The sequence below is a fragment of the Lupinus angustifolius genome, chromosome LG08, assembly GCF_001865875.1.
Source record: "Lupinus angustifolius cultivar Tanjil chromosome LG08, LupAngTanjil_v1.0, whole genome shotgun sequence".
NCBI lineage: Eukaryota > Viridiplantae > Streptophyta > Magnoliopsida > Fabales > Fabaceae > Lupinus > Lupinus angustifolius.
This window is the reverse complement of record NC_032016.1, coordinates 15,543,406-15,566,709: the sequence shown is the minus strand read 5'-3', so window position 1 is coordinate 15,566,709 and position 23,304 is coordinate 15,543,406. Positions and strand designations below refer to the sequence as shown.

The 23,304-nt window shown below is 32.0% G+C and overlaps 2 protein-coding genes across 4 annotated transcripts; both read right to left on the bottom strand.

Annotated features, from left to right (window-relative positions):
• LOC109354901 (vesicle transport protein SFT2B) lies at positions 468-6,552 on the bottom strand. Its single transcript, XM_019597707.1, has 6 exons — positions 6,216-6,552; positions 4,495-4,548; positions 2,857-2,930; positions 2,128-2,245; positions 1,975-2,033; positions 468-1,034 (listed from the first exon to the last, which is right to left on the bottom strand). The coding sequence occupies exons 1-6, from the start codon at positions 6,369-6,371 to the stop codon at positions 956-958; spliced, it is 540 nt and encodes a 179-aa protein (XP_019453252.1). The 5' UTR covers positions 6,372-6,552; the 3' UTR covers positions 468-955.
• On the bottom strand, positions 9,911-19,224 carry LOC109355286 (histone-lysine N-methyltransferase ASHH3-like). 3 transcript variants are annotated; one of them, XM_019598358.1, is made up of 14 exons: positions 19,108-19,224; positions 17,324-17,480; positions 16,517-16,646; positions 16,173-16,284; positions 15,378-15,477; positions 14,564-14,642; positions 14,316-14,487; positions 14,114-14,194; positions 13,844-13,970; positions 11,519-11,546; positions 11,286-11,370; positions 11,020-11,065; positions 10,840-10,944; positions 9,911-10,183 (listed from the first exon to the last, which is right to left on the bottom strand). In XM_019598358.1, exons 2-13 carry the CDS (start codon positions 17,339-17,341, stop codon positions 10,873-10,875), a joined length of 1,050 nt encoding a protein of 349 aa, XP_019453903.1. In that variant the 5' UTR covers positions 17,342-17,480; positions 19,108-19,224; the 3' UTR covers positions 9,911-10,183; positions 10,840-10,872. The 3 variants fall into 3 exon arrangements, with proteins under 3 accessions (XP_019453903.1, XP_019453902.1, XP_019453904.1); XM_019598357.1 differs by having other exon boundaries at positions 9,911-10,175; XM_019598359.1 differs by lacking the exon at positions 19,108-19,224 and adding an exon at positions 18,201-18,406 and having other exon boundaries at positions 9,911-10,175.

Genomic DNA, 23,304 nt, shown 5'->3' with positions numbered 1-23,304 from the left:
TGTTGTGGATGGATGAACATGTATTTCACAAGTATGTGATTTTCTTTGTCAAAGAGCCATGTTATGTGATACTGCTGGGGTAATGATAGATGGACCGTATTCAAGCTAATCGCCTATCTTTATTAGAAAATTTTGAATACAGTTGATGCTTCATATTCATAGGTTTTACTATCGTCTTCATTTATATAATCAAATAAAATTACATTTACATTGTTATGAGTTACGAGGATATGTAAATTGCGTGTTCCTTTATTATTGATCATTAAAGTTGATGCAACAAAGAAGCTATTGATTCGTTGACAAAAATTTGGTTCTTGAGTTCCTAATGCTCTCCCAAAACTATACATATATGATATTGTAGGACCTAAAATGGAGAACTTTTTATTGTCATTAAAAAAGGCATTTCCTTTCGTACATTAATATTGAGATATTATATCGACTCCTAAAGTCATATTTGACAAAAAATGAAAAGGAAAAAAACCATATTATACAAAGCAAAGAAAAAAGACAGACTACAAATATATGGTCTTAGGCATACATCAAAATGCAAAGCACAAAATAACTTTAACCTTGTCAATCTTCACTAGCAATTACAAACAAAAATGTGGATTTTAGTACCAAAAGCGTCGAAAATGCCCCTTTTCCTCCCATCTTGTGAATATAAGGTTGCAGACTTTGAGTGCGGCCTTCCCCAAAGCAGCAGCAAGGATTTGAAAAGAAATGAAAGGGACAAGAGTGAAGAAGGAAAAGGATAACAGTTAGGTAGAAACAAAAATCTTCATAGACAACACAATACAAATGCACAAGATTTAACTTCAAGTGGAACCTAGACAAAAACTCCAAGAAGGAGGGTAGGCATGGAGAACCACTATCCATGCATTGTATTTCAGCACCACAACACCTTTTGCAGGAATGCATAGGATAAAGAGGGGACCCAGGCAGTTCAAAGTATAACCTAAAACTCTGTGTCAAAGCACGAAACCATGATCTTTGAAACCATGGATCTTGCAAAAGGGATGTAGCTCAAGCTATACCTGTCGATCACAATATCAGAAAGAGGAAATATTAAAACATAAAGCAGTGGAAACAAGCATGGGTAACAACTGGATAATAACATTGCATGCTTCAAGTTAGAAGTAAAAAGAACAAAATAAAATAAAAAACAAAAACTCTTAACATATTAGTTTATCTGAGCAGAGTATAGCAGCAGAGAAGGTGAGATTAGCCATAAACAAAAAGGTTTAACTTCAAAAGAACTTCGGAAAACATTTCATCACAATGCAAAAGTTTCTCAAGGTATCTATTTATTGATTTTTTTGTTGAATATGCTGCCCTTTCATTATGTATTTATATAACTGCCTTTAAATGTGCATATGAATATAATAAAATCTTAAAAAAAAATTATGTTTGAAATCAACAAATTCTTCAAAAAGATCAGTCTCGATAAACTTAGTTGAGTAGAAGTTTTCAGCTCAATAAAAATTATTAATTCAGTTCTTTAACAACCTTAAAAACTGAACCATCTAACTTGACGTTTAGGCATTTTGGCTTGAATTTCTCCTTTTACCTAATCTACCCCTACAGTCCACATACATTTGTGCTTGCACTAGAGAAGAGAATAATTACCAATGTATCTACTATATGACCTAACAAATCCTACCACCATCACAAAACAATGAGTATGGCCTTAATCAAGTTTCAGGAACCAACAAACTGTGGGACTTAAGAAAACTAAAATGGTAAAAACATTCTACTAATTTCAGTCTGGTACTGTAGACAAGCCATATCGCATTTTTCTTCAGGGCATATGTTGAAATTGAATTGATGTCTGAATTCTCTATAGGTTCACTATGTTTACGGACTTAAATTGCATATACAGCATAGAACTGTTAATGGGTGATCACGAATTAACATTAACTGACAGTAATGGATTAGAAAGTCATATGAAAGGATTTTGGAAAAATTATGACATACCATACTAGTGCCCCAAACTCCAAAATGATTGCTAGAAGTGTCAGCAACTTGTTATGAATCTGCTCAATGGAAAATAATGGGATACTGAGATATTAAATGAAGAGATTTCTTTTTAAATAAAACAGAAGCAAATATAGATGCAATTTGACTTACATAAAGAGCACAAAACAAGGCAATTATCATACTTGCAATGTATATTGCTGTTGCATAGATACGAACAGGATCAAGCATCATTGTCACTTGCTTTTTAGGACCTATGAGAAATGCTGTGCTGCCAGAAAAAAGACTCCCACTTAGCATTTGAATAATTCAAAACAGTTATAACATGGAGCTTAAAAGATAATATACAAAAAATGGGTCCTCCACATTTTTAGCTAAAAATTATGAGAAACAAATGTATGCACCGATAGTGTAAGTGTCTTTTACTGAGACTGCATCATTCACCATTCATATTTAATCATCATTCACTCTTAAATAAAATTAAGAAAAATAAATGGTGGATCATGTCCCAGCTGTGTATAATATTTTTACATAGACGGTGCATAAATATTGCACTCATAAATTATTTCGTCAATTTTATTAAAGCCATAGTGAGAAAAGGTTCGGTTGTTGTAGTTACTATACACAACATGTTAGTGTTGTGTTCAGAGACATGAGGAGACAACAAGCATAATTGACCTTTACCCTACCCAAAACTCTGTTTTCCATTATCATAAGCAACATTCTTTCTCCAAATATTTGGAACTTGTGACTTGATGTGCCGTAAACTAGAGACCGCTAGTATTTATCTCTATTTGTAATAAACTAAATTGCAATGCAGACAGAAAGAAAATAACCAAACAGCACTGTACTGTAATTACACAGCTGTAAAACGGTACATACCTTCCAAGTGAAAGCAAATTGCCAAGAGTGAATGTTATCGCAAACTTGATTGGTTTGAGGAAAACAAGCAAGGACTGTAAGATGAGGGAAAATAATGCCATAACATTAGTACTTATTCATGTCTGCCAATATCAATTTCAGTTAAAAAGCTAACGTGCTACATAAAGGTAAAAACAGTAACATTTGAAAGCCAAGCTTGCATAGAGGCAGTGAAATAAATTATATTCCGATCAAGTTAAAAGACAATGTTGAGAAGCCATTATGAGATTCATTCATTATCCTTGTATAGTATGTATGTAATTTGTATTCCATTTATTCAATTCTAACTGCCAATCTAATTAAAAAAATACAAAAGTATAGAAGTTTATTATTTAGGGTTTTGCTAACCGTTGCTCCAAGGGCAATGGATAAGCAACCCAAAAGTGTAAAGTCAATGTTGGAAGCTGTGCATTTGATTCTTAAGAGTCAACATTTAGTTTTCCAAGATTGACTTTACACTTGGTTTCTTACCCATGGTCCCAAGGGCAATGGATATGGAGAATTGTGTTGTGTGGTTCAGATGCTGAAAATAGGTATCGTCTCTTCTTAAATTGCTCAGCAGCAAAAGCGATCTGGAACGGATTGTTTTGGAATTGGGATATTTGATGAGTCATGGATATGCCCTTTGGACTTGCACTCTTTGCTACTAACTAGATTTAGAGGTTTTGGCACATGTGAAGATGCCAAAATTCTGTGGCAGTGCTCTGCTTTTGCTATTCCTTGGTGTATTTGGTTGGAAAGGAACAACACAGTTTTCAATGATTCTTTTTCGTCTATTGATTTTGTTTGGGATAGGGTGCCTTTTTTGGCTTCCCTTTGGTGCACTGGACATGGGCTTTTCAGTGTTGTTTCTTTGGTAGACAAGCAGAGAGGTTGGCAAGCTTTGTTGCATGGCACTTCTGAATAGTTTTAGGTGCTTCCTTTTGTTTTCATGAGGATGTCTTATCCTCTCTATGTAATATTCTATCTTCTCATCTAATATATTTTCTTTTAAAAATAAATAAATAAATGAAATCTGCTGCATCCCTGCCTTAGTGCGACAGTAAGGATGCTACCTTGTGACTTTGGTGGTCATGGGTTCTAGTCATAGAAAATACCTCTCCTCTCGTAGGAGTCAGGCTACATGCATTTGACCATTCCCATAGCCCACAGTAGTAGGAACCTCGTGCACTCCCTCCTTTTAATATTGGTCCAAAGCCACAAATAAATTTTGAATATGAACTTATATATTTGAAATTTATATTTTGCATCTACTTTTGCAATGTTTGTGATTTACAAGTTGTGTTTGTCACAGCCATGTTGACAAGGAGGAAGTAAAACTAACATGATAGGTATTTACATTAAATGCATGGACATATAAGAATAAAGAAACATTATCATATTCAATTTTGCATAACATGTAGTGAGACCAAACACTCAAAACACTTTAGAACAAAAATTACAAACAATTCAAGTGCTCAAAATCTTTCAGATACTCGAATCATGTATGGCCATAATAATGGAAAATTTCAAGCTTAAGAATAATATTCCACATTCAACTGAAGAAGTAGTATAAGCTTCATTTATATAAACTAGTAAGAAAATCATGCAGCTACTTACCAATAGGGTAAAAGTTAATCCAGCAGCAAAGCATATGGCAAAACCATATAATCTCTGGTCACAAACAGATAGCTTATTAGAAAAGTTGAGGAGGTTGATGCACAATTTAGTAAAAACTCAAAAATGTAGGAGCAAGTAGTGAAAAAGAGATTGCAAGTAAAATATCAGCTAAATATATCCTAACCATAGAGTTATTCAATTGCCTTGATGGGTCTCAGGAAAACATAAATAAAAACTGATAAATCAGTCCTTTTCGTCTTCCCTAAGTCCTAACAAAAGAAATCCTCATTCCCCAACAATAACTAATAATTTGTGTAAAAGAAACACCATTTTGCCCCCCAAAGTCCTCTGTATACTTTGTTTAAACTCTAATACCCAAAGCCAATGAAACACCAGAATGTAATGTTGGATCTTCCAAGCAACAAAGATCATCATGAGTCAAAGGTAACCCTTTGCCGGGACAGACATGCTTATGTAGAGGGGAAGTGTTAGAAAGTAAGTCCTACATCGCCTAACTCATTCTCCTAGGCATGGTTTAAATATTTGTTAGGATATTTAATAGGACTTAAGCACATGAGGAGAGCCTAACCCAAAAGACTAGTCTATTAGGTGGGAGAATCTCATGGCTTAAGTACCACATTGAGTTTGATATTCTACTCAATGTGGGACTCCTAACAATATTCCTCTCATTGCCAATTGATTTTAAGATGAAACCTTAACACAAACTATATTCTCAAGAACCTAAAAAATGTTCCTTTCATAGACTGCATATCTCCACTATGTAACAAAGTTATATATGAGACTATTGATATTCTGAATGACTTATTCACACTCCTCATTCACCAATGATAATTTTGAAAAATAAAAAACTAAAACAATGATATCTTAGTAGGGAATGTTAATAGGCAATTTGTAGTGTCAATAGCACTACCAAAACTGTATAACTGTACTATATTCATTTCAGAGTAGAGATAGGTGATCACTCTTGTGAAGGGTTTGAGATGTTTCGCTCGCACATGGTGGCTCTGTTGGAAATTAAAGAACCTTAAGGTGTGGGGTGACCTTTAGGTGACATGGTGAAACTTCACAAAGGCTTTGCTCAAAGAGTTTAAGCCAGGATTTTATCCTGATTTGCAAAGAGAATTGGGGCCATTGTACATTGGGAGGTGCATATCCTTGAAGTTCTGCAACATCACTTGTAATATGAGAATTTTTTCCTATTCCTAACTAAGCAATAGGATACCAGAGTTCTATCATACTACTATACACCTCACCCACCAGGTCCAGAATTCAGATCAGCATAGAAGGTTCACAAATATTCCCAGCCTAATCAAATTAGCCCACTCGTCCGATTCATTTCATCTTCCAACAAATATTTCCTTGATTTCACTTAATAATTCCCACACCCATATCTTCCAGCTCAAAAATACTAGTATGACTTTAATTTCAATACACTCACTGTGATTTTTTTCACGTCATCAAACAATTATATCATATCTGTAATTTTAACTTTTTCTACACTGCATTAAAATTAAATCTTATTATTATGATACTACCTACAGTTTCTGAATCAACAGTTAATTAAATTCATAATATCAACAGTTTCTGAACATGGAAAACGGCAAGATTTGAGAATCAAATACTCTACTAGCTTCCAAAATGTGAAAGATCACACAATTGAGATGCAGATCAACATGGAAAATGGAGAGAAAGATCAATACCTGTTTGGTGGACAAAGTGCAGTTACGGTTGAAATCATCCATAAAGGCGAAGTTACCATTGTTATCGTCCAATGCCGCAGCTTGCTGTTCTTCATCTTCGACTTCCATTCCCACCATAATCTTTACTTTCTCGAAGGCTTTGTTCATCTTTTCCATCGTTTTCTCAACAAAAAAATTATGGAATGAAAACGTTGGATCTATGAGTGATTGCAGTTAAAAACGAAGAGTAAGTGTTAAGTTGCTTCAATTTTCAGCGAACTGTTTTGGAAATTCAATTGATACATCACAGCGACTCTGCGTCACTCCTACTAAAGCTAATACTCATCAATGAAATTTTCTCTCTCTCTTGTTCTCTAACTTAGGGCCCATTACACTCTACCGATAACCCAATCAACCCTATGATCCGACCCGAAAGCTAACTCAACTTAAACCAACCAAATTACCTTACCCTTAACATGACCATACTCAACATAAACCCAGCCCATAACTTAGCCTATCAGGTATGACAGAAGCACATCTTCTGTATCATAATGAATGTCACTTTATATACGGATGTACTATAAGTTGGTCAAAAAAATACCTAAAAATTAAATATTAATTTAAATATATATTTTTAACTAAGGGTGAGAGCAGACTATAAGTTATCTTAAACAGGTCCAGCCTATATAGTATGAAGGAGCATGCGTCATGTGTTTAAAAAAATATTCAAAGCTTAGATCTAACATGTTTAAAAGTCTAGTTTGACATGTTAGCCTATTTAAAAGTCTCTTATACTATATAATATTAAAATAACTCATTACATATACATTTAAATAGGCTAATATTCATACTTTTAATTTGACTCTTTTAACCTAACGATTAAGTTATATTTTTATATAAAAATTATATATATATATATATAAATAAGAGAAGAGATTTGTTTACACCTCAATTAAGTTACACTAGTTACACTCAATCACAATTAGGGGTGTCAAAACAGGCCGCCCGACCCGTTTAGCCCGCGCCCGCAAATGCCCGCAATAATTTAAGCGGGTCGGGCATGCCCGCAATTGGTTAACGGACAAAAAGTCATGCCCTGCCCGTTTTAAAACGGGCTAATGGGCTAACGGGCGGCTCGCGGGCATTTTCCTGTTTACATTAAAAAAACAACAATTGTGAATGCTAAGTTATCACATGTCAATTCAAATTTCCTATGCAGTACATTAGACATCTGTAATGCCCGCGGGCAGCCCATTTAAAATGCCCGCTAATAAAGCGGGCAAACGGGCCTGGCAATATGGCCTAACAGGCAAAAATACTATGCCCTGCCCGCATTTTTTGCGGGCAATGCCCATATTGACACCCCTAATCACAATCATTTTCTTAAATCTAATGGACCAAATGAGTGAATGCAATAAGTTATTTAAGATTTCTCTCTTTTCATTTATTGCACTCACACATTTGGTGCATTGGATTTAAGAAAATGAATTATTGAGATTGAGTGTAACTTAACTTGGGTGTAAACATATCTCTTATATATATATAGGGGATCAGTTTACACCCCATTTGAGTTACACCAATTACACTAAATTTTATCCCTCTAATTTTTTTAAATCCAACGGTCTATATTATAACTTAAAAACCACAAATACCTCTCTCATCACCCTTTCATTTACCCACTTTTATTTTTTATCTCCTAATCCTATTTGCTCTACCACTCTCACGACCGTGGAAAATAAATCCAACCTATCATTCCCAAACTTTCTATTCCTCCATAGTCAAAATTTAGGTACAATGCACTTGTTTATATTTAGCACCAGGGCACTTGTTTACATTTAGGTGTAGTGCACTTCTTTTCACTTTGGCTATGCTAGCAGCATTACTTCATTAACAAAAACCATGCACGCAGATGACCTTCTCATTTTTCTAATAATTGCCTAGTAATAGTGTTGTGATTCTATGTAACTGATTTTGGAAACAATAACCATACAAACAGTTTTGGAAAAAATACACAGACAATGGACAAAATGTACAAGTAATAGTGTTTGTGAGTTGTGACTCTGTAATTGGTTTTTGGTAATTAGTAGAAGTGTTGTAAATTGTTTAGCTTCTATCATCAAAATAGTTGTTCATGTTTAATAAAACTATATCTTTCTAGCTTGTGAGCTTCACATAAGAATGAATATTGATCATGCCCTTTAAAATGAACATCAACTAGTTAGCCTCAATATCGTACTGAATTTTGACAATGGAGGAATAGAAAGTTTGGGAATGATAGGTTGGATTTATTTTTCACGATGGTGAGAGTGGTAGAGCAAATATGATTGGGAGATAAAAAATAAAAGTGGGTAAATGAAAGGGTGATGAGAGAAGTATTGGTGGTTTTTAAGTTATAATATAGATCGTTGGATTAAAAAAAATAGAGGGATAAGATTTAGTGTAACTGGTGTAATTCAAATGGGGTAAACTGATCTCCCCTCATATATATATATATATAATAATAATAATACTTATATTAAAATTGTATAATATCAACATATTATATAATATAAACATATTATATAATATAACTAAATATGCTGACCTGTTAGGCTTAATAAGCCTTTTGGATGATCTAAAGTCTGACATGTTAAAGTAAATAGGCTTTTCAAAAAGCATGAGTCTGACATGTTTACGAAAAAAGTATGGTCTGACCTAGCCAAGTAATAGGCCCCTGATAGGCGGTTTGACATGTTTTCATCCTTATTTTTAACCAATCATGTGCATTCTGGATATGGAGGTGCTAATCTTGGAATTGCTATTTTGATGGGAGAGAATAACATATGAGATAAGTTATCTCATTCAACCATTAAAAATCATGACATGTATCTCATCTAATCATTTTATACAAAAATATTTATAAAAACTAAAAAAATGATATACTAATTTTGGTGGGTGGAAGAGACAAATTATCTCTTAATATGATAAAATATTTTATTCTAACTAAAAACATATGAGAGAAGGTTAGGCTCATAATTATGTTGCCTTAACAATTTTAAAGAGTAACAATTGTTGATAGGAGCAATCACACACCCTAAAATTGATTAGTTCTTTACCTAAAGAGTGAGAAAATACTCTGAAACTATTAAGAAAACATCCTACCAAAAGTCGGAGAAAGAATAAATTTGTCACTATCTCCATTCTCTCAATACATTCTTTATCTTAACTTTTATGGTGATGTTTTATACGCGGTTATTTCTTTTCTATTTTCAAGGGGAGTGGGAGTGGGAGCACTTCGGAGGATCTAAATCCTAACGCACATACTATATATCTCATCACTTTACTAGCTAAGCTAACTCTTTAGGATATAGTTATAAATAAATAATTATTAGTAAAATGTATTAGATGCAAATCTTAATATAAGTCAACTAATTCAATATCCACAAACTGCTCTTGCTTTGTAATATATGTATGTTTATGGCAATATGTCTTATTATTGATATATACACATTGGAAATTCCACATGAGAAGATACAATGTAGTTTATAGTAAAGTAACTAACTTTAATATTCCTCAATAATTAACACAATTTAGCAAGCTACAATAAGCTAAATAGACAAACAAATGAAATGACAAATTTAAATAAGTTATGGTTTTTTCTCTACAAATTTAGCCAAAAATACTCTCAGAAATATACCTTGTAAATACCTTATACTAAAAATGAGGAGAAAAGAAAGTAAGAAATACACTGATGCAATAATTGCACAGAGCACAGGTAATGGAGCAATATGGTTAATCCTCTTGGGTTACAATACAATCAAGATTTGCTAAAATATAAGGACTATTTCCAATACTTTGTTTAAACAACAATCTTTTCTAGGCTTAAGAGATATAGTTTGTCAATCAGTAAGAATTGTGTTGATCTTATCCAGCTTCATTTTCTGTTGATCAGAGCCTCAGCAACTACAAGAATTATGCACATGCAATGACCACATTTTTCACCTACACACCTGAACAACATATGTATCATCAATCTTATTTTCCCTACATCCTCCACTATTCATATTTAATCATCATTGACTAAAAAAAATATTACAAATGAATGGTGACTGACTGTGTATAAACCTTTACCCTAACAGGGCATATATATTACACACTTTTCGAACTTCCAATGCTTATTACTTACTAATAGCAATAGCTAACTAAGGCTACGCTTGGTAATTTATGTAGCAGAGAAGAGTAATGGAACAATATCTTCCTTTCAACATCCAAATAAAAAATTTAAAGCAGAATAACACACAACATACAGCCATCTTTCCCTATTTAAAATAAAAGGAAAGAATGAATGGGATATGAAAACCCTACTTCTCAGTCTAACACCAAACAGACTCATAAAATTATCACCAACAAGGAACCAAAAATAACAATTATAATTCCGTTAGCTTAAGGCTTAAGCATCGTCATCCAGAATGATAAATGTGGGCTCGCATTCAAACACATTGAACAAGGTGCTAGGTAGTCTTGGTCCCTAATCAGCATATATTAAAAGGAGGATTATTTCACCACTTAAAAGCCAACAAAACAAATGGAAGCATCACAAGACGAAGAGAGACTTATTACGACATAATATTTGACAAGGTCGTAGAGATAGATGCAGCAGAAATACCCTCAAGGAAGTAATTACTACTCAACAGTTGCATCACAATCCTACTAGTTCCCAGTCTTCTTTTGACATGTCATAAATTTCAACACATCCATTCTCAAACATGATCTGCAAAAGTAAATGCATATTCACGTCTGATCACAGTATTCTAAATTATGAAAGTCCGCCCAAAGAATCGCTTACCGAGTGTTTTTGGGTATATTTATCAAACCGTTTAATAATCCCAAACCTGCAGCATTATATGAAAAAATACCTTTAAATTTGAACTCTAGAAATAATAAGGTATGTGAGGTGAGATTGCTGCATATAAGTAGTACATATAAATAAGTACATAATCGCGTAAGTAAATAATAAGTTTAACTCTAGAAATAATAAGCACATATAAATAAATACATAATAAACCTCATAAAGACAGCATCACAATTCAAAAGTATACAATTCTACCATACCTCACATTTTCAAGGTGTTTTATCCTAATAACTTCACCAATGCAATTGCGTAAGCACTTTGATTGGTCAACAACTTTAGAACTTCCTGAAAAGCCAAGCAAAGTAGAAAAAAGAATGTTTTATGATATAGAAGATAAAACTAAACTAGGAAAAGATTGCATATTGTAAGCATATTTTCTTTCAGAAGAAAAACCGAATAGTATATCACAAGCAAAATAAAGAGGCAAGCTTACCAATTTGCAAACCTCTGTTCTGATAAACCTTTGCAAAAAAAAGTGCCACACAATTAGACAACAAGACAGATCTTTATAATTTAATATACATGTAACACATGAAAATCAATAAAAGTGATTGATTACTTAGGGAATAAAATTTTGGAAGGAGGATAAGAGGGAATGAGAATGGAAAAGAAAATGAGATGATAGAATGTGAGGTAGCACCTTTAGAATGGGAATGTTCATTTTCATTCCATCGAACGGAGAGATGGTCATCCCTCCAATGGGATTATGTATGCTTATTATTTTACCTTTAATATTTTTATAAATATAAATTATCCTAATAGCGGAAACCCAAAATCCCAAACCAACCATGCTTTCTGCTTCAAGCGAAAACATTAGTCATCACAATCAGAGGATAAAGAAATCCAACATTGAAAATAAATAGATAAGTTGGACTATATAAGTGGAAAAAACCCATAGGTCGTAATGTTTTAGGTCATGATGTGGTGACGAGTCTACTTATATGGTTCTTCACTTATCCCATTTAGATTCAAAACTCTTATAGTGATTGGGCTCCCCAACCCTGACACAAGGCCAATGCAAAGGAATCAAAACCTCTATTTCACCAAGGAGGCAAGAGCTTCATCTATTGCCAGCTCCATTCTTCCTAATCAGGTAGAATTGCAGCATAGGGCAAATTTTAGGTCTACAAACTGTCCACGCTTCAATCACAATAAGCTCTATGAAGAATGGAACTGACATGAGAATTTATTTTTGAGATATAAAATTATATATGGGTCCTCTCTTAATATCTTAAGCTTTGAAGAGAATTGGACTGACAATATTGATCAAATCTAAGATCAAATGTCATGGAAAATTGGAAAACGTACAAAAATGTTTATGTTTCTACCTCTGCTTTCATGCTCGAATAAGTCTACATACAGATTCTATTCATTATTTAAATTAATTAAATGAGGTCTTAAAGAGCAAGGACGTTGGGACTTATGAATAGGATGTATTTCTAGCTGGGTAGTTAATCATGCACTATCGCGGCAGGATGGCTGAGGGTTCAGGCCCTTCCACACGACGGGAGAGTGAATCACAGCGCGGATGGCCACTACATAGTTGTTGCGAGATGCTAGCACGATTGTGCTTGTTTATCCAGGAGCACTCCAACTCACTCAAACTTTGACCTTTAGAAAAGGCTGTGTAAAGCCTATTTCGCCTCTACGTTTGAACACTATGGAACAGAATTTCTCAACCTCCAAAAGTACAAGTCTAGCACTTTTATGTTTTGACTTTTAACGATTTAAAATATATCTTAGTCTGTCTTTAACAAATTCAGATCCAATTTTCAGAATTTAGAAGGCTTTCACAAATGTTTCACACATGTTAGTAATGTATATGTTCCACTTACCTTACATTTTTTTAACAAACCCAGTTTACACTGATGGTTGTTGTTTTTCTGTGCCAAGTAGTTATTCAATTTTGAATGTAAATAAAGCACCAAATTGGAACATAGTGCCTAGTATGAGACCTTAACAAATTTTCCAAATAACAATAATAAATTGATATGCATGTGAAATGCAGACAACCAATAAAAATGTGATGATATGTAGGGGCTTTCCTACTTTGCTATATGAAGTAAGTGTGGCCACCGCAAATTTTAAAAATGTAGTTTTACTTTTCCTTTTTCTGGAAAAAAATTGTAAATCTTGTTCTGCGTAATAATAGATTATTTCCTTTTGGACACCCCTATATAAATATGTTCTTACTCTGCCCCAAATATAGGCATAAATTGCTTATTGGGTTGTATGAGTTTTAAAATTTTGTGGTGCAGCAGCAGCAGCACCAACCAGTTGAACACACCCCAATAAGGATTTTAAAAATCAAAGCACATATAAGCAAAGATAAGCTCTACCTCTGATTTATTACAATTTAGGAGTCACTAGAGTAATCTAAACTGATAAATTTACACTCTACAATAGCCTAATTTAAGTTAAAAAAATATAATAATATAGCATCAAATATTGAAACTTGAAGACAAATATGTGCACATACAGGAAACTTGAAGACAGTAACACATGCCTTACCAAATGCGAGAAAATGATGAAAACTATATTATAATAGAAACTGCAAAGTATCTACGCTTCTTATATCACAAATCAAATGACCATTTGACAATGTAAATAAACCAATTCAAAAGCATTAGGTAATAGCCAAGATTTGCAAATAATAGAAAGAGTGAAATTTAGTTTGGTTCAGTAGTTTGATATTACTAATCAGTCATAGAGACATATCTTCTGAAGAGAATAGCTATTTAGGAGAGGATGAAACTACCTGATATGCAACTAATTTTAATGCAGCATCTGAAGACATTTTAGGCTTTCCAGGTTTGACGCCGAGCTTACGCCTACATCCAACAGCACCACAGTGGCAATCTTGATCTGCACCAAACTGAACAAACCTGCAATATAGTTAGAATACAGCATCACCGCCGTAGAGTTATATAAGCAGCATTCTGGAGACACCAAAACTTCCTAGAGGTAAAAGTATAGAAGAGAGATGATACAACTAAGCATAATCGAAGAAACGGGCAAGTGTTCATACTGGTAATCGTAAGTCAAATGCTCCCCCTTTTGTATGTCACAAGTTGCAAATATGCCAATTCTTGTTTCACCATCAATTATCCTAATGATAGAAAGAAGAAAAGGCACATGTTAGATGAAGTACCTAACTTATCTATTCGAACGATGGATAAAATGCCTGATATTACTATCAAACTACATGAACAAAACAATTAGTACTTAACCATTTCTGCATCTCAGTATTGGGGCAGCAACTGTGATTGATATATCTTGATTTGTTTCCTTTATATGTTGCATCAATCACCATATCTCGATTGATTTCGCACAAGTAAAAGTTTGTTTCCCCACGATGTTTCATCTTCCAAAGCCTCTCTTCACATGTTTTGTCGTCGATAACTGGTACAGAGAAGTAAAATCCATAAGTGTGTTTTGTAAGAATAAAAAAATAAATGTATACTGGAATGATTATCACCTTCTCCAACATATTCTATAATGAAGTCCCCAAGCTTGATATCTTCATCGGCCACAATTCCAGAACCACATTTCTCAGTCTACAAACAACACATTAAATCTGTGTTAAGTGTATATAATATGAGGCAAAAACAAGTGATTATATGAATTCAATTAACCTATCTAGAAAATAAACAGAGATATGGACTAGTGAAGTGGATAAAGTAGGGGTGGAGATAAAGGGAGGGAAATGAGGAAAGTGAATTAAGAAAGGGATAGAACTATCATTTTTTATACTTTTCATGTACATTTATATAACCAGTTTTATTAGTTTAATTTTAAAAAACAGTGTCTTCGAAAAAAGAATATAATAAGCACTTCATAGTAAAGATGAAGATATCAAGCTTTCAGAATAAACAGTGTGCTTCCTGTATTAGTAAAGATGTGCACTACAGAAAATTGCAATGGAGATGCAGATAAATGAGGACTAGCCAAATTAGATGACCATGGCCAATACGTTGTATTTATACCCGCAAAAACAAGAAAATGTTATGCTAAATGAAGTTCACATGCCTCTAAAGACAACTGATTTTGCAAGGAAAACACAGGAGTGACTTTAGCAAACAAAACTTCATATATTTAATCTTTCAGAAGTGTTTGGAAGATGAAAACGAATTACTGAAAATAACACAATACTGCAAGAAATTATACTAATATTATAATATATATATATATATATATATATATGTATATACATATGTATACCAATGGATGTGTATGTATGCATGTAATATGTAATGATGATTTAAAAAAATCCTGAGCCAGAGAGCTTATACCTGAACCAATTTCATCTTTTTCACAGGACGATGCTGAAATGCTTTGTTCAGACAGGAGCTCCCACAATTACAGCCTGAAGAACAGCTAGACAGAAGCATCCTACAGGGGCAGTCAAGTAGCCAACATAATGAACAAATTAACATGAATGCAGATTAATGCTGATATGCTTGCATATGTATTTATAATAAAAAGTGGAGACTTAATGCGCTAGAGAAACCAAAGTCTACACTAGGTGCACCAGCAGAGTCCAGAAACAATGAATTTCATTTTGAACATAAATGTTTACCAGGTCTAAACACCACTTTGGCTATCCACCAGCATGATAGCCCAAGGAAATAGCCCTTCAGCCAGGATGAAAAGTTTGCACGGTATTGTACAGCACATAACACGGAACCAATTATGCTTAACCGTCCATTTTTCTGGTTTTGTGGGGTTTGAGGGATATGAAATATTCTCAGTATTCGGTTTAAAAACGAGAATAATAACTATAGCAGTAACGATCAATACAATGATGACATTATATTAATATCAGAACTACCATATACTTTAGCAATACCATCATAACACCATATTATAGCCTATTGAAACAAGCGTTCAGAGTTCAGACACAAAGGGTAATAAATTTAAGAAAAAGTGCTTTTATGGTTCACTGCTAAAGATAAAACTTAAAATGAAAGGGCACTCCAAAATTCAGTCATCCAGGGACATTAATTACAATGGAATAGGCAGGTACAAGAAAAGGGCCTAAGACATAAAAAAAATGACATAAAGAATCATACACATGGAATACTTACCCACATTGGCAATCTCTATCACATGCACTAGGAGATTCAGGTGAAGGAGTGCAGGAACAGAATATTCCATCATCTTCAAACCGTCTCTTGAACTTCTTCGTGAGATATATATCTTAAATTTATAAGAACCAACAAAAGAAGATTGTCTAAAACTATATGATAGCCTAAAGATCAAATAATTCAGAACAAATAAAGAAATTACAATGTACAAACAACTGACGACTGCATATTAGCTTGGTCAATATGCACAGACACTCATAAAGCAAAGGCTATACTTGACTGCATGAGAGATAGATTGTTATCATCAATAGTTCAGACTTCAGAATAACATTTATAAAGGATACTACGCTTTATAAAGGTATACTGCATTGGCTTCGACTTAGTAAACCACTCTGGCAATTCAAAGTCAACAGGTTTCCCGAGTTGCTTCGCCAACTTGTCAAATGCAGATCTGATACGAGTCTGCTCGGAGTTCTGTTAAACAGAAAAGGCATGGAACTCACTCAACAGCCCAAAAGCAATTTAAAAAGAGAAATGCTCATTGACTATGGCTTGATTGAAATTGTCATACACACGATAGCAAAAGACTACTATAACAGTATAACATAATCTCAAAAAAACCCTACAGGAAACCCTATTAAACTCAAATGCATTGTTTAATAAAAAAGGAATATCAAAACGTAGAAAGGCCAATTAAAGAGATATAAACAGCAAGAGGAAAGCAAAAGAAGTAGGAGTCCCTTGATAACTTCAGTTATAAATGTTGTGCACGAGAGAACTATGCTACAATTCTCAGGAAAAGAATAACAATTCACAGGATAAGGAATTTTGTCCCATATTCGTAGTTCTGAAATAGACAGAAAAGGATCACAAACTTCAACAGTGGATACTGGATACTAGTTTAACTGGAAATAAAAGTAAAAGCATAAGAAAGTTTTACTTTTACCAATAGTAGAGACTTAAGAGAGAAATATGTATACATGCAACAAGTAATAGATAAAAACTTGTGAACTAACTTTTAAGAACTTCGCCAGTTGGATAGCACAACATAAATAAACTCTCCCAAAGAAATCCCAATCTCGACATAAATACAAAACTAGTTTTTAAATAACTCAAGAAGATTAAGTAAAGGTATTACAACACCAAACAACCTTTTTCATGACAGGCATGTAATCTGATACTGGTTATTCCTATGTGAACAGCTTGAATCTCAGTTTCTCAATAGAAGCTCAAACCATAAATTGGATACTGAAAATCAATACCGCAAAATTCACACACAAGACTTATTCCTTCAAAAGCATACTTTGCCTACAACATATAAAACAATTTGTTAGCTTTAACTAAACTATACCTACTACATGAAAAACAATTTGTCCACTTTCAGAGGTATCAACGTTGAGCTTCCAAAATCAATAAACCAAAATTAGCACCCTCAATCAGATATGCACATAAATAGATTGCTCTTACACATGCTAGTGCAAAACAGACATAAATCAGAGGCAGAGAAGTAGAAAGATGGTTTATTACTTGTTCCTTTTAGATTGTCAAACAGTGAAAGGATAAAGAAATTGAAGAGGAAAAGTAACCCAATATGCAAAGTTCAATGAATGAAAAAAGGCGGCCAAGTGTATGAGGCTCTCACCCAATGGGGTATGAGGAGGGTAGATGTAAAAAGTCTCATCTCTAGAAGAAGAGAGGTTGTTTCAATGAACCCGTGACCTTTTGGTCACTAAGCAACAACCTTATCGTCGCGCCCAATGCACAAGGGCACAAGGCTGAGGTGATGTACACAAAGTTCAATGAATAATAAATGCAAATGAAATTTAGAAAGTAAGAAAACATAAACAGAACCAATCTATCTAAACCTACAAACATGTAAAATTGATGCCTAATGATCGTATACTGTCCTAGTACCACTTTCTTTTTAATTGAGAGCCACATTTCATCAATAATTATCTATCTACAATCATTTATTGGTGTCACAACAAATAAGTAAGATTCAAAATGACGGTAAATAATACTCTTAACTGCCAACTTATAAACTGCTTGTAACCACTCTTTTCAGTAAATCAATTTTACAATTCCAAAAGAAACAAGTTTCTCTATAGGAGAAGTGCACAGAAATTTAAATCAAGAGAAATTAAAAATGACAATGGCACACAGAAAAGGGTTTAGTTTATAAATAAAAAAGGACCAAGTCCACAATTTCCCGAATATCATCAATATAAATTCTCAAAAGGGATTATTCTACTGTAATGAATATCTTTAGAAGAAAATCCCCAATGTACAAGTCTATGCCTTCAACTTCTTTCTGTTGACACTTTTCTACAGTTCCTCCTACTCTCAATTGATTCTACAGCACTTCAAAATCTTCCTAACACGTAATTTTTCAACTAAGTCATTATAATTTATCATATTGAACTTGACAAGTCATACTATTAAGAAAACAAATTGCTCCAATATAATACACAACTTTTCCCACAAAAAGATAAAATAAAATCAACATGGAATCAAAATAAAAATAAAGGGGAAGTAGGAAACACAAATCTGAGAATTGAAAATCAACGGGGAAATGTGGGCAATTTTTTTTTGAAGTCCTACAACATAATAACAACAATAAAATTCGAACATTTCCACTTGATTTTTCTTCCTGGATTAAAAAAACAACAGTGTGGGAAACTATAATTCTTGAAACAAAATTAAGACACATCGTTAGTAAAAAGGGTAAAGCAAAGATAGAATTTTGAAAAACACCCAGGAATTATTATGGTGAATGGTAATGGAAAGAGTGAAGAAAATTGAGAATGAGAAAAGGGCTAGGTGGGAAATTGGAATAATCGAGAATGTAGAAAGGAATTGTTGAAGGAGAAGAAGAACAAAGAGGGGTAAAATGGGAATATGGTGATAAATGCAATAAGAGAGAGAGAAAGAGAACCTGGAGGAGCAAATGAAATGGGTTGTGTTGAAAATGGAAATGAGAAAATGAAGAGTAGTAAGTTGCGGTGGCTATTTAACCAACTCAAACTGACAACTTCTTCTTTCGTTTCCAATGAAATCTGAGAAATGGATTAAGATCATTCACTTTAGTCTTCGAGAACTTTATCTTTGATATTTATACTTAGTCAAACCATATCCACTAAATATATTAGTAATTGAATTATGTAACTATGAAGTGGTTCAATTGGTACATGTTTGAATGTTGTAGAAGAAAAAATATATATTGAGAAAGTTATCTCCTCATAATTATGGGTATTCTTGATTCGGACAAAATGTTTTCAATGCGAAAATACATATGAGAAATAAAAAAAAATTGAATTGTGTAATTGTTATATAATAGTAATATATGCAGTAATAGTATAAACATTTATACACATACATTCATTATTCGTTTGCATTACTTTTTTTTTGTATGACTAAAAATAAATTGTAATTAATACAGTGACAATTTAAAAATCTTTTATATTGTCGGGTGTATAAATCTTTTTATTTTGTTATATTTTAATTTTGTCAATAATTCATGAGAAAACGTATATACATTCTAAATGATACACTGACTATATATATTACACTTTAAATCCTTCTTCTCTCACCACACCAATATTACTAATCCTTAAAACATTCTTTAAATGTGGATAATCAATTAGTATTAATTATATATCTATATCTATATTTCTATATTATCTATTCTATATATAAAACTAAAACTTGAAATAACTTCTTTCATTGTGTAATTTTCATTTCCTATATTGCCTTTAACGTTATTTAATTTTTACAAAAAATTATATAATCCTAAGCAACTACCACCAATATATTAATTAACCACATATCTAATCTTAAATTAAACATTATCATAAACACAAAAATATAATATAAAGTACACCGAACACAACAAATATATTTTAATTCAAAAAATGAAATATATAAAAATTGAATATGTAGTATGACACAATATTCGCTATACACACTAGTATATATAAACCCAAAACTTAAACAACTACCGTAACATAATTTTCACGTTCCATAATTACTATTTTGTAATTCATCCATTAACAACTATCATATTACTTTTATTCTTTTTCACGGTACATCATTATTTTTCACACATTTTTTATTTTTATATTTTCTTCTTCAATTTTAAATTTAATTAATCTTCTTACATTTTGGTTTCTATGTAACATTACTTATATTAAATTAATTTTTAAAGAATGTAACACAAAAATGATACGAAAAAATAAGAATGTAGGTTAATAAGCATGAAGTGCTGATCGACATACTAATTAAAATAAAATAATGAGAGAATCAATTATTTACGTAATAACTGAATTAATGAATGAGAAAATAAAATGACTGTATAATGAATAATATAACTTATGTGTAAGTTAAGGAAATTATGAATCAATATCTACTAAATATAATAAAAAATAATCATTTAAATATTTTTTGTTCTTGATATCTTTCTATCCGTATAAATGTGATAATATAGAGTTTTCGTAGTACAATAATTCAATCTGAAAAAATGAGGGAGAACTATCTATCTTGAAAATTGTAAATGATATTACAAAATATCAGAATTCACGTTTAACTATATAAAAATTGTTAATGACTTATGAAACAAAAGTGTTGTTTGGTATAATGGTTGTGTGTATTGGTAATAGGTTCCTGGTTGTGTGTTCAATCTCATATTTTGTGATTTTTTGTTCATATTCACTAAAAGTGCAAAATATTTTAACAAAAATAGCATTAACATAACCAAAAACACCAACTTTACTCTCATGTTATTGATATTATGTAATATCTTGTAGGATTTGTTAATAAGTTGTTTGTAAAGTATTTATGTATTACTTGAAATTTTCTTATCAAGTGGATTACTTCTTTTTTATGTGGGCCACTTTTGTTTTTTTGTTTCTTTGATTACTTGAGAACAAAAAGTTAACTTATTATTTATGAGAATGTAATTCTTTTGTAAGAATTTATAGTAGTATGTAAATGACATTCACTCAATCCCAAGCAATAGAAATATATATTGTCAAACAGAGAGTTATATCAACACACTAGTATATGTAAAATTTAAAGTTGGCAATTAAGTTTGTTATAAATACAAACCTCTTAGATTTTTTTCTTCATAGTGTAAGTATAAGTTTTCAAATGCAAGTAGTGAAGCATAAGGTTTGATATATACATCCACTCAATAAGAATATTGCATATTATAGAGGTGATTAAAGTTGGAGATCATAATAAAATTATATTTCAAAAAATTGAACCACACAAAAATGATGGGGCAAGTAATAAGGGTCTAAAAAAATCTTGCTGACAAAATCGAGATATGTCAAGAATTAGGAAACCTGCAATTTTGTTCTATGTTGGTGAAGAACATGTAAGCAATCATACATGTATATTGAAATTAAGAAGAAGAAATAGAAGGAATATGAAGAAGAAAGAGAAGACATAATAATTATTGAGTCAAGTAAAAATTGAATAACAAGAAAATCAATGTGTGTGCAAGTGAATATTAAATTGCTTATAACCCTAAAAAACCTCCAACATATTAAAAAGAAGTGAAAAAGGTAGAGGTGTCAAAACGGACTTTGGAGGGGTTTGGATTAGCCCATATCGGGTTTGGTCTAAGGTAGACCGAGCTAAAAAATCTGGATATATTTTATGCATATAAAGTTGTAGCTCAAACCCGTCCTAAGTGGGTTACGGTTGTGGCGGGTCAGCCCACATAATACTAAAATATATTTATTTATTTTAACAAATTGACTTTAATATAGATTTATATATATATATATATATATATATATATAAAAAACATTTGTTATGTACAATGCAACCAAAATTATAGATCTAATGCATTGTGTTTGAGTTAAGACGTAATATCAAGTCCGCATATATAATTTTTAACATAACTCATACTAAATCTCTCATTTCAATTGGACTCTAACTCCCTAACTCAATATAATTTGTAATTTCACTTTAATATATAAACATTTGGATACTATCAAAATATTATCACTTTGATTTATAGTAATGATAATGTAGGCTCAAGTTTAGAATGAATTCTATATGTCAAAATATAATCATTATCGTAACATATGATCATTGTTCTTTAATTTCAGTATGAAGATTTTTTGTATGCTATTTATCAACACTTTATTTTGAACTATTATATTAAATTTGGTTGTATGGAGTTCTCTATGATAAACAATTATTTGTCTTTTAATTTTATTGTAAAAGTTATTTCCTTTATTATGTTTTTGTTGTAGAAGTTAAATCTAATAAAATACACAATTAAGAAATGAAAAGTAGAATCTATATGGTTTAATGTCTTCTTATTTAATTTGATACACTATTTTGCTATTATGCTCAAAAGCATATTATGTAAAATAGAAAAAAATAATATAATACTTAAATTTATAACATTTTTTGTAATTTATAAATATTTATGCTATAGACATTACTCTATTTTTTATTCAAAGTTCATAACACAATATTTATTATATATTTTTATCATAAGTTATTTTATAATATAATCACTACAATAAAACTTCCTTTTAGCCACGGTCGAAACCGTGGCTAATGTGCAAAAAAACCGTAGCTAAATTGAGTGGCCACAATTGTTGTTGTTGTGGCAAGGAGTGGCGTTGCTAAAATATAGCCACGGGCATTATGTCAATTCGCTACACTACTGGAAAGTGTGGTAACATTTATCTAGCCACGGTCTATACAATTCAACTACGGTGAAAACCGTGGCTAACTTGATAATTTTGTCACTAGTTATTTATTTTGCTACAATCGAACCGTGGCTAATTAAATTTATTTAAAATTAATTTCATACATACTCCTCTCATGATCCCAATGTATCATTGACTAACAATCTTTATTTTTAATAATATAATGGTAAATTTACAATAAAATTAAATATTTGCTAGCTAATAATAATGGTAGTAAAAGTGTTATAGCATTAGAAAAGCGAATCTTATACAATTAAGAAATGTTTAACATTCAACAATCCTTATAAAAAAACAAAAAACAATATTAAGATCATACAAGTTCATGAATATCTAAGAAACTATAATAACTAAGATGGTAGAACATCACAGGCGAAAGTGGTTAACTCACTACCAAATATTTC

Excerpts from the sequence above, each read along its gene's own strand:
- LOC109354901 (XM_019597707.1), bottom strand. The coding sequence starts at position 6,371 with ATGGAAAAGATGAACAAAGCCTTCGAGAAAGTAAAGATTATGGTGGGA. Across the intron at positions 2,931-4,494 it reads GATTAACTTTTACCCTATTG|TCCTTGCTTGTTTTCCTCAA; the intron begins GTAAGTAGCTGC and ends CTCATCTTACAG. Across the intron at positions 2,246-2,856 it reads AATTTGCTTTCACTTGGAAG|CACAGCATTTCTCATAGGTC; the intron begins GTATGTACCGTT and ends TTTTTCTGGCAG.
- LOC109355286 (XM_019598358.1), bottom strand. Across the intron at positions 16,285-16,516 it reads GTATACCTTTATAAAGCGTA|ATATATATCTCACGAAGAAG; the intron begins GTATCCTTTATA and ends TATAAATTTAAG. Across the intron at positions 11,547-13,843 it reads TAAAATTAGTTGCATATCAG|GTTTATCAGAACAGAGGTTT; the intron begins GTAGTTTCATCC and ends TTTTTTGCAAAG.